Below are 12271 nucleotides of genomic sequence, written 5' to 3'. Positions count from 1 at the left end.
AGATTTAGTTCCATTAATACAATTGCATTATAAATAGGCCTTCGCCTTCAAGCACTATACGTTTCCACCTCATTTCCTTTCCGCACCTCTTGATCTGGTCCAAATATGTCGAAACAAGACAAGCACTGCACGGCGATTGACTTCAAGAGCTACCAAGAACGACTTGCGAATAACCCACCACGAGAGGCACCCTTGAGCAAACAGCCACACCAGCTTGATGCACCCACCCAATTGGACAGTAGTTCCAACTCAAAAAAGAGAAAAATGTCTCCCCGGAGCGAACATACACGAAAGGTTGTGAGTGGAGGCCCAAAATGCTTTGGCTTACCTCAGGTGTGCGAGGAAGGTACATATCTCGGGTTAATCGTGAGGGAGGAATCACCCTGGGACACCTATCGTCGGACCCTCAGGTGTAATCTGGCAGGTGAGGTGTTCATTGCAGCTCGCCGTTCCCATCCGTCCCAGGTAGTAGCCATTCGGGAGTACACCAAAGGGGACGTGGCTAAAATGCGACGACTGTATGATATCCTTGACCACGATAATGTATTGACGGCCCGAGAGTGCTTCGTTAATGAAGGATGCATGTACGCTCTCGTCAACGACCTCCAGCTCACTTTGGAGCAGCTTGTGGGGTGTCGGTCTCTCTATCCTACGGAGGCGGAATTAGCTTCTATGACTTGGCAGGTATGTGGCTCTTGACACTTCAAGTATTTTAAGCTCACGACAGTGCAGATTTTGAATGGTTTATGTTACCTCAATGAAACTGGATTAGAACACCAGTCTCTGATATGCCGGAATATCCTTCTCGGCCTAGATGGCGTTATCAAGATCGGTAAGTGGCAATTGCGTCCTTCATAATGATTATTCTAATCCCCTATAGCCAGCTTGGAGATGTGCGTAGAACGTCCCCCGGGTCAGGCACAGAATGTATACATCAAAACTCTCGCTTGCATTACCATGGAAATCATGCAGAAGTATGTGAAAGATGATGGAATGGTGGGAGTAGATGACGTGGATCGTTGGCCTGTCGACTCAGATGCCTTTGGGTTCCTTTCCGCCCTCTCGACAGCAAAGTCTATTGAATCTTTGAAAGAGGTACCCAAGCCAACATGTCATGAGTAGACGAATATAAAACTAACATTTATCAGCAACCGCTTGTCCGCAAAGAAAGCCGATTGGTAGGAGAGTTGATGCTTCTTGCTCGGTCTGTTTTAGTCTCTGCAAGGATGTTCTATTCCTACGAGAGATAGTAGGAAACGATATCTTTCAAGGAATTGTGAGTATTGGCTTGCTCATGGTTTTCAAAGGTTCCATCATATACCCGTAACTTTCAATCATGTCGGAAAGGTTGTCAGTAAATGCATCAAGCGTGCATCCAGACAATGTAATCTATTAGCTCGTGTACTTCAGCAAAGAGCTCTAATTTTGAGTACTGAAGAAACTAAGAACCTAGAAATGCTATTTTTCCCTAGTAGGTCCTTAAATGGCGGCTAGGTCCTAACTATTCAGAAAATCACGGTACAAAACCAATAATTACCAGTTACGAGTGAAGGAGATCGTGGGCTCGGAATGTCGTCTGAGAAATTGAGATGGGTATGAGGCGCCATTCCTAAAATGAGACGTGGCTGCCGCATAAGAGACTTCATACATGCTGCGTGATTGACTCATTGTGGCCGAAATCCTCTAATAGACCACGATCTTTATCACGAATTTATTGAAGAATTTAAAGGACAGGGACCGAGAAGGTGGTGCCATCCGCAACCACCAGCCAGCGCGCGTATCGAGAAGACAAGGATTGGTTGTAGGATATGATCCAATAACCTCAGCTTAGGGGGTCATTTGGAGCTAAATCTGAGTCAGCAATTGCGACTTGGAAAAGGCCCCTCCCTCTGGGACACGGTTCCCTACGGTCTAAGAGCAAGAGAGACGATGGCATTATGAGATAATATGTTTGACTCAACACCTGCTAGAAATAACTATGGCCTTAGAATCCCTGGAGAAAGATCAGGTGGGAAGAAGCAATTCTAGACAGAGAGTTGAGGTTGGGAACCACCCATCTTTCGCCTAGCTGGTTGTATCAGAGCCGACATGGTGGATGGTATTGTCGAGCACTGCTCTTTTCCGATCGTCCTTGCCCTGTTCGACAGAATTGATGATCGAATTCCGTTCTCCAATAGTACATTGCCGTTTCTAGCAAGAAAATTCAACGAGATAATCATTGCAATCTTCCTCGATCGACACGGCAGTAACTCGCTTATTAACGAGGAGGTTCTTGCTGCTGCCGCTTCAAATGGCGAACATGGGCCTGACGTCGTCACTATCCTTCTACAGCGCAGCCATGTCCTTCCAACCGAGAGCGTCCTGCTGGCTGCAGCCACAAATTTGGGGCAAGGTCTGAATGTCTTTAATATTCTACTTGCTCATTTGTCCGAGACATCAGGAAATATAGTGGACACAGATCGAAAAAACGATGCGGTCGCATTGGAAGGTTTATTAGCAAAGGATGTCCTTTTTGCAGGGCTCGAGACGTGCTTTGCCGACACTGTGACTAAATATCGCAGTCAGAAAATATATTTCACTGGCGTCACTCTCCAGGATCGGGTATTGCGTGTAGTGGCTATGTTGATTGAGTGTGGAGTCTCTGTCGTCTTCAACGAAGATGATCTCCTCAGGCTTTTTGAACTCTACACGCTGGGCCCCCATTCTCATTTCATCCTGCAGACACACAGAGGGAGGTTACCGGCCTTCACCCCCAATTTGATAGCGAGAGTCCGATTGCGAGTCACAAAGTACCTGTCTTACAAGGTGTTCCGTTACGACCCGTTGTTTGTACCCGCAATTCACCTGGCGATCAGGGATATTGATCCCATAACCTTCAACTCTTTGATCAAGAGGAGTGAACGTCCATCCCAGGAGGTCAGCGCAGTGGTGGAGTCATGCAGTCAGCAATGGCTTGGGAAACAAACTGTGCTCCAAGTGTTGAATTCCCAGGAATTGGAAATTACAGGAGAAATGATAATAAAGGGAGCGCTCGATCAATTTGACAGCTTCGAGCTGTTACGACAGCCAAATGTCAAAATAACACGTGGCGCATTGCAAAGGATTTCGCAGCACCTTAACCCATGGGACAGCTGGGGCCTGTTGGACCTGAATCTAAGTCTGAGATTGTTGACGAGGAAACCTGGATCTTCATGGTCTGGAAGTTCACCGACCTCGACCTGAGTCGCCTCGATCCCAGTCTTGTGGACTGGAAAGAGGTGATCGAAAAAGCAGGCCGTCGAGGAATGATTTCAGAAAGTGTGTTGTCCTCAGTGATTCGCACGAAGAACTATGATATGGTCGACTTGTGCCTGAAAAATTACCACAAGCCGCTGGTCGTGACACAACAACTCGTGGATTCCTTTGCTGGTTTTCCTCCTCGGTTTCATCTCGAACCGCGCGCACGTCCAGATGTGAAGAGCCTGCGCAGGTTACTTCAACATGGGACGCTCGTTCACCCCATCCACTCATCTAGTATCGAAAGAATACTCGAGATATTCGGTTCTGGAATCGCAGATGAACTCTTCAAAATCACCGAAAATCGGCTATTAGTTGACGAATCCGTCTTGGTGTCCATCGTATCCACAAAAAACGTGAAGATTATCAAGTCATTCTTCAAAAGATACACGGATCATCTGACTATTACCCCCAGGGTTCTCATTATGGTCCTGCAGACAGATGCACCAAGTCATGTTGAGGTAACAACCAACGATGAATATGGTGAACCAGACGAGACCTCGGAGTGCAACCCCGGTTGGCCTGAATCCGACGAACTCTACGACAGTAAATCTTCTGATCACTCGAGCGTGCTTAAACCTCGCCAATATTGGTATGCTGAGCCGCAGGTGCCCAATGATGAAAGGGACGCTGAGAATCTGAAAATGAACGAAGACACAAACACGGCGTACTACACCTCTGCGTATTTACTTGAATATCTGCTACGCTACTGCACATACGACCCTATGGGGCTTACGAAAGATATTCTCCTGTCTGCCGTGGCGAATAGAGAGTGTGAGGCCCTTTTTACGATTATTGCCAAATACTACAGCCTTGAAAGCGTGAGAATTACGCAAAACATTGCCCAGGCTGCTGCATCCAACAGCAAGCGAAATGTGCAACTTCTCCTGGACTGGTTCCCGGGAAAGGTCCCAATTACAGAGGACGTTCTTATTGCAGCAGCAAGAAATTCTAAAGAGAGCTACGAGACTCTTCGGCTACTGTTCTCTTGCTCTTCGTACCGGATATCAGTATCCAAAAAGGTCATGATAGCGCTGTTGCAGAATCCCAATTCTTGCCCTTCTGCCTTTCGACTTGTGTTTGAATATGGAGGTAGCAGTCTACTCAGGAGCCAGGAAATCAAGACTTCGATTGTTAGAAATGCAGGAAGAGGCTCGGTTTTGCAGTTCTTTCTGGAGCTTCCTGGGTTCAGCCTGACAGTGACCGAGAACATGGTCCGATCGAACGAAAACGACGGGGAACCCCTAATAAGCAGCATTCTTCTATTTAAGGACCGTAGAGTCAGGTTTTCCCCTGCTTCGATTGCATTCGTCATGGCCAAGGGAGACGCAGACTCCACTATGTCCCTGTTGGAGAAGCTCGCCACTGACCGAGAAGACCACCACTTAACGGAGAATGTCTTCCTCCATGCTATATCGAATGAGCAAGAACGGGCTTGGTTTACGGTACATCATCTATTGCCACTCATAAGCAAGTTCCTCACCGAGAAAGCCTGGATCGCAGCTGCCAAAAATAAAGTTAACGGGTGGACTCTGATGCAAATGTTCGCAGATTATGACCCAACTTTAGAATCAATGACTCCCACGGTACTTTTGCATGCTGCACGCAATGACCTGCTCGGCAATGACATTCTCAAATGGCTTTTATCTTACCATCCGTCTAAAGTTCGGTTCTCTGAGGGCATCCTGGCAGCTATCTCGGGGAACCCGAGCTGGTGGACGGGTGAGCCTCTCACCAGCGAGATCTATCGGCCCCATATATGGCAGAATGGCCCCATCCTTGAGGTAATACTTCATCAAGCCCAGGAGAATGCAAAGATCACGGAGAATATTCTTATAGCTGCAGTCAAGAATCCTACGCACAGTGCTCGGTATCTCAGAGTATTGCTCCAACATCCTACGAGAGAAGTCTTGAATCTTCAAAGGGTCGCAGCAATCGCTGCAGCCCAGGAATCCGTGGAAATAAAATCACTTCTCAGCTTTTTTCAGCACGGTGCTAGAACCAACGAAGATATAGTGGTAGCAGCAATGAGAAATAGTCAACGTGGCGGGGATATTTTCGAGCTGCTTCGCGTCGAGAATCTCTGGGGCGACTTCGTTGCCACTGATAAAGTGCTGTCGGCAGCAGCCGATAATGCAGAGAACGGAAATGACTTGCTCGAAGACTTTCTGAGATCTTATCAGGGAGTCATTGTGCTTCAAGACGAGCATATCGAAAAGGTCGCCAACTCCTTCAGCTTGGATGTGATGCGTCAGTTGCGCATTCGCCAGAGGTTTCCTGTTTCCAACCCGCTACCTGTTTTCGCTTATTCTCACTATCTTTTCTATGTCCTCCATCGTTGGTTTGTGCTATATTGTTGAGATTTTTAGTTGTTTAGTATAACTTGTAGCCAGGACTAGGGCCAGGTCTCATAATATAGTCCAGCCTCGGCTGTGATAGCATGGCTAAAGCTGGTGTTTTTCAGCGAGGATACCTTTTATATCTCCTGATAAAGGCCTGCAGGCCCGTAATATTTTAATTTTACTTCTATAAGCGAGGATTATTACTCTTTATTTTTTTAATCTAGTAAGACTAGTTTAAAAATATATACTAAAAAAGAGTATATCTATTTTATATCTACTTTAGAGATATATATATAGTTATTACTAGTAATATAATTAAAATTAAAGAGGCTAAGCCATATTGAGATTTTTATTAAAGAGTACGGCATATATTAAGTAGCCTAAGTGATTTAATTAGGAGATATAGTATTATAATAGTATAAATTTTATAGCTGTATATAGAGGTCTAATCATGTCTATAATTTCTGGAACTCCAAGATCATTGGCAGAAAGCCAAGGTGCTGAATTATTGTGGGCACACAAACACCATGCATGAGCTGACCCTAGAACTGGAAACGAGTAGGTTGAATCTATGCACTCTTAACTTGCACGACCTTGTTCTCAGTTTCATCAACCAACACCTGTCTTCTTTCCGTACTCTTCTTTCGAGGATTGGGTGCATCAAAGATCTCCGTGAGTTCTTCGAGTGTCCGGTTATTCGTTTCAACAGCGAAGAAGTAGATGAATACTCCCTGAACAATGTTCCAGCCAGCCAGAATGATATATGTGTGCCAGCCAATAGCCTCGATAGCATTTCCAACTCCGAACTGATTTACCAGCAAGGCGATATTAGTGAAGAGAGAGTACATTGCCATTCCCTTGGCGCGAGTCTCGTATGCAAGACATTCAACAGCGTACATGGCTTGCAAAGGAGTCCATCCAAAGCTGTAAAAAGCGGCGATCAAGAAGACAAACACAATAGAAGCAGTGGCCGCGTCTGTGTTCAATGTTTCCGAGTACACCCCGGTTGTGGCTGCAAAACTCGCAAGGCCGATCTTCATATCGAAAAATTAGCGGAGAACATTGATAAAAGCAGAGGGCGGGACGTATATACTTACCGCGCAAGCAATAGACACGCCAATCATCATAGGTCTGCGGCGGATTTTTGGGCCCAAATAACTTCCCAGATATGCTAGACCTGCAGAAACTACCGTGATGCCAAGGTTGACGTCCAGCACACGCTCCGTATCAGTAATACCAGCTGTGGCTAAAAGCCCACCAATATAGTAGGTTGTAACGCCAGCCTGTGCCCATTGGCTCATAAAAGATGCAATAGCCACACACATGAGTCTCCACCTCGCGGCCTTTGTTCTAACAAGAGACCTAAAGTCCCATGCGTTCTTATCGGAACCTTCCATGTTGATTGCCTCTTCATAGTCTCGGATCTGTAGTTGAACATAGGCATTATCCCGGAAACCCTCGCCGTGGTACTTGGCAATAATATCCCAGGCTTCCTCGCTGCGGCCATGGCTATAGAGCCAGCGAGGTGACTCGGGAATGAACCAAACAGACAACACTATAATGCCGGATGAAATCAGCTGGCACCAAATGGGGATGCGCCATGCAAGAGAACTTTCAAATCTCAGACATCCACGACAAGCGCCAGCAGCAGCAATAGCTCCGATAAAATACTGGCAATTGTAAAAGCCAGTCAGAATATCACGGTATGCAGGGTGACTCATCTCGACGACATAGGCAGGTGCGGCGGAGCCTGCCAGGGAGTATCCCCAACCTAAGATATCCTGTTAGCGGAGTTATTCGAATGGGTAGTGACTAGGAACATACCAAGGAAAAATCGACTGGCAAGCAATTGATCCATGTGGTTGGCAGTGCCACCAACAATTGTACCCAGAATGACAGCGCAGCATCCAGTAAACATGCCACACCGTCGACCCCAAGTATCTAGGATGATTCCGACAAATGGCAGCGCGGAGACACCTCCAATGGTATACATTCCCTGAATCAACGCGGCCTTGGAACCGACTAAGCCAGAGCCGAAGGTTTCACGGAACTGCTCTATAGGAAGTAGAGCACCCATAAGCGAGCCATCGAATCCTGGACAGCAGTTAGTGGTTAACTTTTCATAGCTATCGAGTGTTTCCCTCGTACCATTCAATGCCGAGCAAAGATATGCCACAATCAAGAATAAATATAACTTTCTCATCTGCACGCTCCACGGTTTCGGGGGATCGCTCCGCCTGGCTAAGTCGAGAGCCAGTGAGCCGTGAACAGTCTCAACCTTGACGCCCTCCTTGACGCCATCCCCGTGTTCTTGGTGCGTAGCATGGCAGTCACCTTCCTTCTCCGCTAGTTGGTCTGGATGTGTAGGGTCTCCCATGATGCTGAAAGGTCTTGTTCTCCACGCCGTGGGAGGTAATCCGCAAAGAGTATGACCCAATTCAACGGGAAAAGGATGGCTGCGGGGTGTTATTTATTCTCACAATCATGGGCTTCCTTCTCTCGCCCTCGCCGACATGAAGTGGTAGGTTTGTGACAGTCTCCGATGCCCATAGCACAACCGGATTCTGTCAAATTCCTTGCCCTACGTTTGGCCAATCACGACAGTCTTGTGGCAATGACAGTTTTCCGGGACGTGCGCGTCTAGATCCGCAAGCCCACGTGGACAGACGGCGATTGGCCGTCTTTAAACTTTGTGGGTTAAAAGTCTGCGCAAGTCTTGCCCGGCCCCGATTGACGCGGTGCCGGTAGCCCCGTGAATTTCTATTGGGCCCAACATGCTCATTCTCCCCGCAGGACTCACCCCACAATTCACGGCTCCGATAGACCCGCGGGGATTGTTGGAGACCCGGGGGTGACTCCATGCCGAGCGTACATACCGACGACTCTTTTGCCGCCAGGTCCATAAAATCTGTAAGATAGTCTTAGGTCCTTCTCAGACCCCGACGTCATTTAGTCTAACAATATGGTATAAAGGACGCAGGGTAGCAAAGCTGGCCCCAACTCAGTCAACGACCCTGGAGTCCGAATTTATTTCCGTCAAATTCCCATTCTAGGACCATGAGCTCTCCGGCCAAACAGCTGGCCTTGCAGGCCGATCCCGAACGGCCCGATTTCATGAACCCCGCGGTCTTTCGCCGAAATACCCTTCCCGCGCGTTCTTACCACATTCCTAGCACATCTCTGCTTCTCAATGGAGCCTGGGAGTTCAACATGTCCCGGTCACCACCGGAGGCACCGGAGCCTAGCGAGGATATCTCCGCCGAGGCCTGGTCGAGCATCAATGTGCCAGGTCATTGGCAGTTGCAGGGTTGGGGAAAGCCAAATTATACAAACACACAGTTCCCTATCCCTGTGTGCCCCCCATGTGTACCAACCGAGAACCCAACGGGGACATACCGTCGGAAGTTTCAAGTGCCATCCGAGTGGAAAACCAACAACACAGAGATTCGTTTGCGATTCGACGGTGTCGATAGCGCGTACCACATTTGGGTGAACAAGGCCTTGGTCGGGTATGCGCAGGGGAGCAGAAACGCCTCTGAATTCGACGTCACATCGTTTTTGCAGGACGGTGACAATGAAGTCTTTGTGCGGGTGTATCAGTGGTCAGACGCTACCTATATCGAAGACCAGGATCAGTGGTGGCTCTCTGGTAATACTTAAATGGCCCTAAGTAACCCTTAGTAGGACAGAGGTATGTGCTAATATGGATCATGAGAATAGGCATTTTCCGAGATGTCACTTTGATTGCATTGCCAGCCGACGACCGCTTGAATGACTGGTTTATCCGCACTGAACTCGATTCAGAGTACAGAAATGCGACGCTTCTCGCAACAATTGACTACCAAGTCTCCGAGCCAAGCGCTGTTGTGCTCAATTTGATTGACCCGGTGCACGGCAGCAGGAGCGTCATTGCTTCCACCGAGTGTATTGTGGAGCCAGCAACATCTACAGTGGAATTAAGCTTGCCTGTTGCCAACCCCAAGAAATGGAGTGCCGAGCAGCCGTATCTGTATGAGGTGGAGATGCTCTTGACACCTCGCGGATCCAACAAGCCATTCACTATCACACAGCGCATTGGCTTCCGCAAAGTCGAGCGCAAGGGTGGTCTCATCACCGTCAACGGAAAGGCCATTCAGCTTCGGGGAGTCAACCGACACGACCACCACCCGTTGTTGGGTCGTGCCGTGCCGCTGGACTTCATGCGCAGAGATCTACTTCTCATGAAAGCCCACAACGTTAATGCGCTCCGCTGCAGCCATTATCCCCCCGATCCTCGGCTTCTCGACATGGCCGACGAGCTGGGCTTGTGGGTTATGGATGAAGCTGATCTTGAATGTCATGGCTTCTATGATGCTGTCTCACGCCCAATGGACATCGATGAATCTCTTGGCTACGAGGAGCGCAAGGGGTTGACATTCCCGCAGTGTGGTGCTCATACATCAGACAACCCCTTCTGGCGCGAAGCGTACGTGGATCGAGTTCAATCAATGATTCAACGAGACAAGAACCATGCTAGTGTTATTATCTGGTCCATGGGAAATGAGTCTTTCTTTGGCACATGTCACCGGTCCATGGTAGAGTATGCCCGCGCTTTCGACAGCACTCGCTTGATTCACTACGAGGGAGACATGCCTGCGGAGACCACTGACATGTTCAGCTACATGTACCCGGAGATCGACCGGCTGCGATCCTTGGCAGCCAACGAGGGTGTTTCGAGTAATGGCGAGTTTGAGAAACCTATCATTCTCTGCGAATACGGTCATGCCATGGGCAACGGACCCGGCCTCCTTACGGAATACGAGAAATGCTTTGACGAGATCCCGCGTCTCCAGGGTGGTTTCATCTGGGAATGGGCCAATCATGGGTTATACGTTGAAGGAAACAGCAAGAAAGACGGCTTTTATGCCTACGGTGGTGACTTCGATGACTATCCGAACGATGGAACATTCGTGATGGATGGTCTCCTGAACAGTGCCCATCAGCCTCTACCGGGCCTGTTGGAGCTAAAGAGAGTCTATGAGCCAGTCAAGCTGGAAGTCTGTGGACAGCGCTTGGCCCTGAAGAACCGGTACAACTTTTTGGACCTGAATCATCTCCAAGCTTCATACAAGCTTGAAGCATTTGACAAGGAGTGAGTCCACAACTCTCGTTTCAATAAATTGAAGACATTCTAACTTTTCAACCTAGAACAAAAACCTTGGCAACTGGATCGCTAGACCTGCCCATTGTGCCCGCTGGGCAATCTGCTGAAATTTCTCTCCCGGAAGAGCTATTCCAACACAACGTCCACCCCGCCTACTTGACCATTACCCTTGAGCAGCGAGGAAAGGTCGAATGGGATGAGGGAACTTATGCCGTTGCTTGGACACAAGCTTTGGTATCACAGCCAACCGAGCAAGGGCTAGTCAATGGCTTGGGCTCTGCTCAGAGCGCTCTCTCAACAAACTCCACCAAGACAACTATATCTGTCAGCGGAGCCAACTGGTCCTTTGAGTTCGATCGCATACGCGGACATCTCAGGAAATGGACACACAACTCCAGATCTATTCTCGAGCCGAGTCCCGACACAGGGCTTGCTATGGTACCTGGTTTCTGGCGTCCTCCGACAGATAACGACGTACCTCAGGCAGCGCCGTATTGGAAGCGATTCGGTGTGAACTGCCTCACAAACCAATTCCGTTCTCTCAACGGATCAACACTGGAGGATGGGAGTGTCTGCATCGAAAGTGAGACATTCATCTCGCCTCCGGTTCTTTCTTGGGGATGGAAATGTCTTGCGCGTTATACCATCAAGCCCAACGGCTCATTATCCATCACCATGAACTTGCAACCCACGGGTGCCGCACCGTCAACTGTTCCACGGGTTGGTCTCAATCTTCGTGCAAACTCTGATCTGCAGGCGGCACGTTGGCTTGGACTTGGTCCTGGAGAATCGTACCCGGACAAGAAGATTGCGCAGAAGTTTGGTTTGTGGAATGTTGATGACATTGCGTCCTTGCAGACGGTGTATGACATTCCACAGGAGAATGGAAACCGCATGGATACTGCCTGGGTAGAAATTCTCGCTCCCAATGGCACGGGCTTCCGTGCAAGCCCTCAAAAAAGTACAGTGGTGAATGGGGGAACGGGAAGCCTGAGCTGGACAGCTAGCCAGTACTCTGATGAGACTGTTGAGGCGGCACGACACACTTGTGATCTCGTAAAAGATGATGCCGTATTTGTGAAGTTGGATGACCACGTCGCAGGCGTAGGAAGTGCGGCCTGTGGCCCCGGAGTCATGGATGAGCATCTAGTTAAGGTGCAGGATCTCACCTTTGGTATGGTATTGGAGCCTATATCTTCGTGAGAACTAAAAAGCTAGATCTTGGTTTGTTCAATAGATTGCAGTCCCATGTATACTTTTTAACTAATTCACCCATAACTTTTTAATCTGACCAGTTCGTCAGATTTCAGTCTTAGTCCACAGCTATAAAGGTTCTATAGAAGCAAACTAGTACACATCCCTGGCGTCGTAACACTCGGCTGGTATACCACATGAGCCGTCCGTCTTTGTTGGTAAAGGGCAATTTAGGATGGCCCTATGTTGTGGAAACGTCTCTACAAGGCCAACATAATAAGGATCCATTAATTATCATTCGACATAAATATGTAAG

The 12271-nt window shown here is 48.4% G+C and overlaps 4 protein-coding genes across 4 annotated transcripts; 3 read left to right on the top strand and 1 right to left on the bottom strand.

Moving 5' to 3' along the window:
- Window positions 1-105: 105 nt before the first annotated feature.
- Window positions 106-1250, top strand: N7487_001668 (uncharacterized protein; the record flags this gene model as incomplete). Its single annotated transcript, XM_056869416.1, has 4 exons — window positions 106-684; window positions 733-832; window positions 881-1095; window positions 1149-1250. The coding sequence occupies 4 exons, from the start codon at window positions 106-108 to the stop codon at window positions 1248-1250; spliced, it is 996 nt and encodes a 331-aa protein (XP_056734200.1).
- An 838-nt stretch (window positions 1251-2088) lies between these two features.
- N7487_001667 (uncharacterized protein) lies at window positions 2089-5636 on the top strand (the record flags this gene model as incomplete). Its single annotated transcript, XM_056869415.1, has 2 exons — window positions 2089-3072; window positions 3132-5636. 2 exons carry the CDS (start codon window positions 2089-2091, stop codon window positions 5634-5636), a joined length of 3489 nt encoding a protein of 1162 aa, XP_056734199.1.
- Window positions 5637-6187: 551 nt separating this feature from the next.
- N7487_001666 (uncharacterized protein) lies at window positions 6188-7995 on the bottom strand (the record flags this gene model as incomplete). The annotated part of the gene is made up of 4 exons (XM_056869414.1): window positions 6188-6652; window positions 6716-7389; window positions 7443-7712; window positions 7767-7995. The coding sequence occupies 4 exons, from the start codon at window positions 7993-7995 to the stop codon at window positions 6188-6190; spliced, it is 1638 nt and encodes a 545-aa protein (XP_056734198.1).
- A 680-nt stretch (window positions 7996-8675) lies between these two features.
- Window positions 8676-11964, top strand: N7487_001665 (uncharacterized protein; the record flags this gene model as incomplete). The annotated part of the gene is made up of 3 exons (XM_056869413.1): window positions 8676-9267; window positions 9339-10749; window positions 10806-11964. 3 exons carry the CDS (start codon window positions 8676-8678, stop codon window positions 11962-11964), a joined length of 3162 nt encoding a protein of 1053 aa, XP_056734197.1.
- Between the last annotated feature and the right edge of the window lie 307 nt (window positions 11965-12271).

The sequence above is a fragment of the Penicillium crustosum genome (assembly GCF_028827405.1).
Source record: "Penicillium crustosum strain IBT 35664 chromosome Unknown utg000001l_segment0_segment0, whole genome shotgun sequence".
Lineage (NCBI taxonomy): Eukaryota > Fungi > Ascomycota > Eurotiomycetes > Eurotiales > Aspergillaceae > Penicillium > Penicillium crustosum.
Note: the sequence above shows the minus strand (reverse complement) of the source record. Positions and strands in the feature narration are given on the sequence as shown.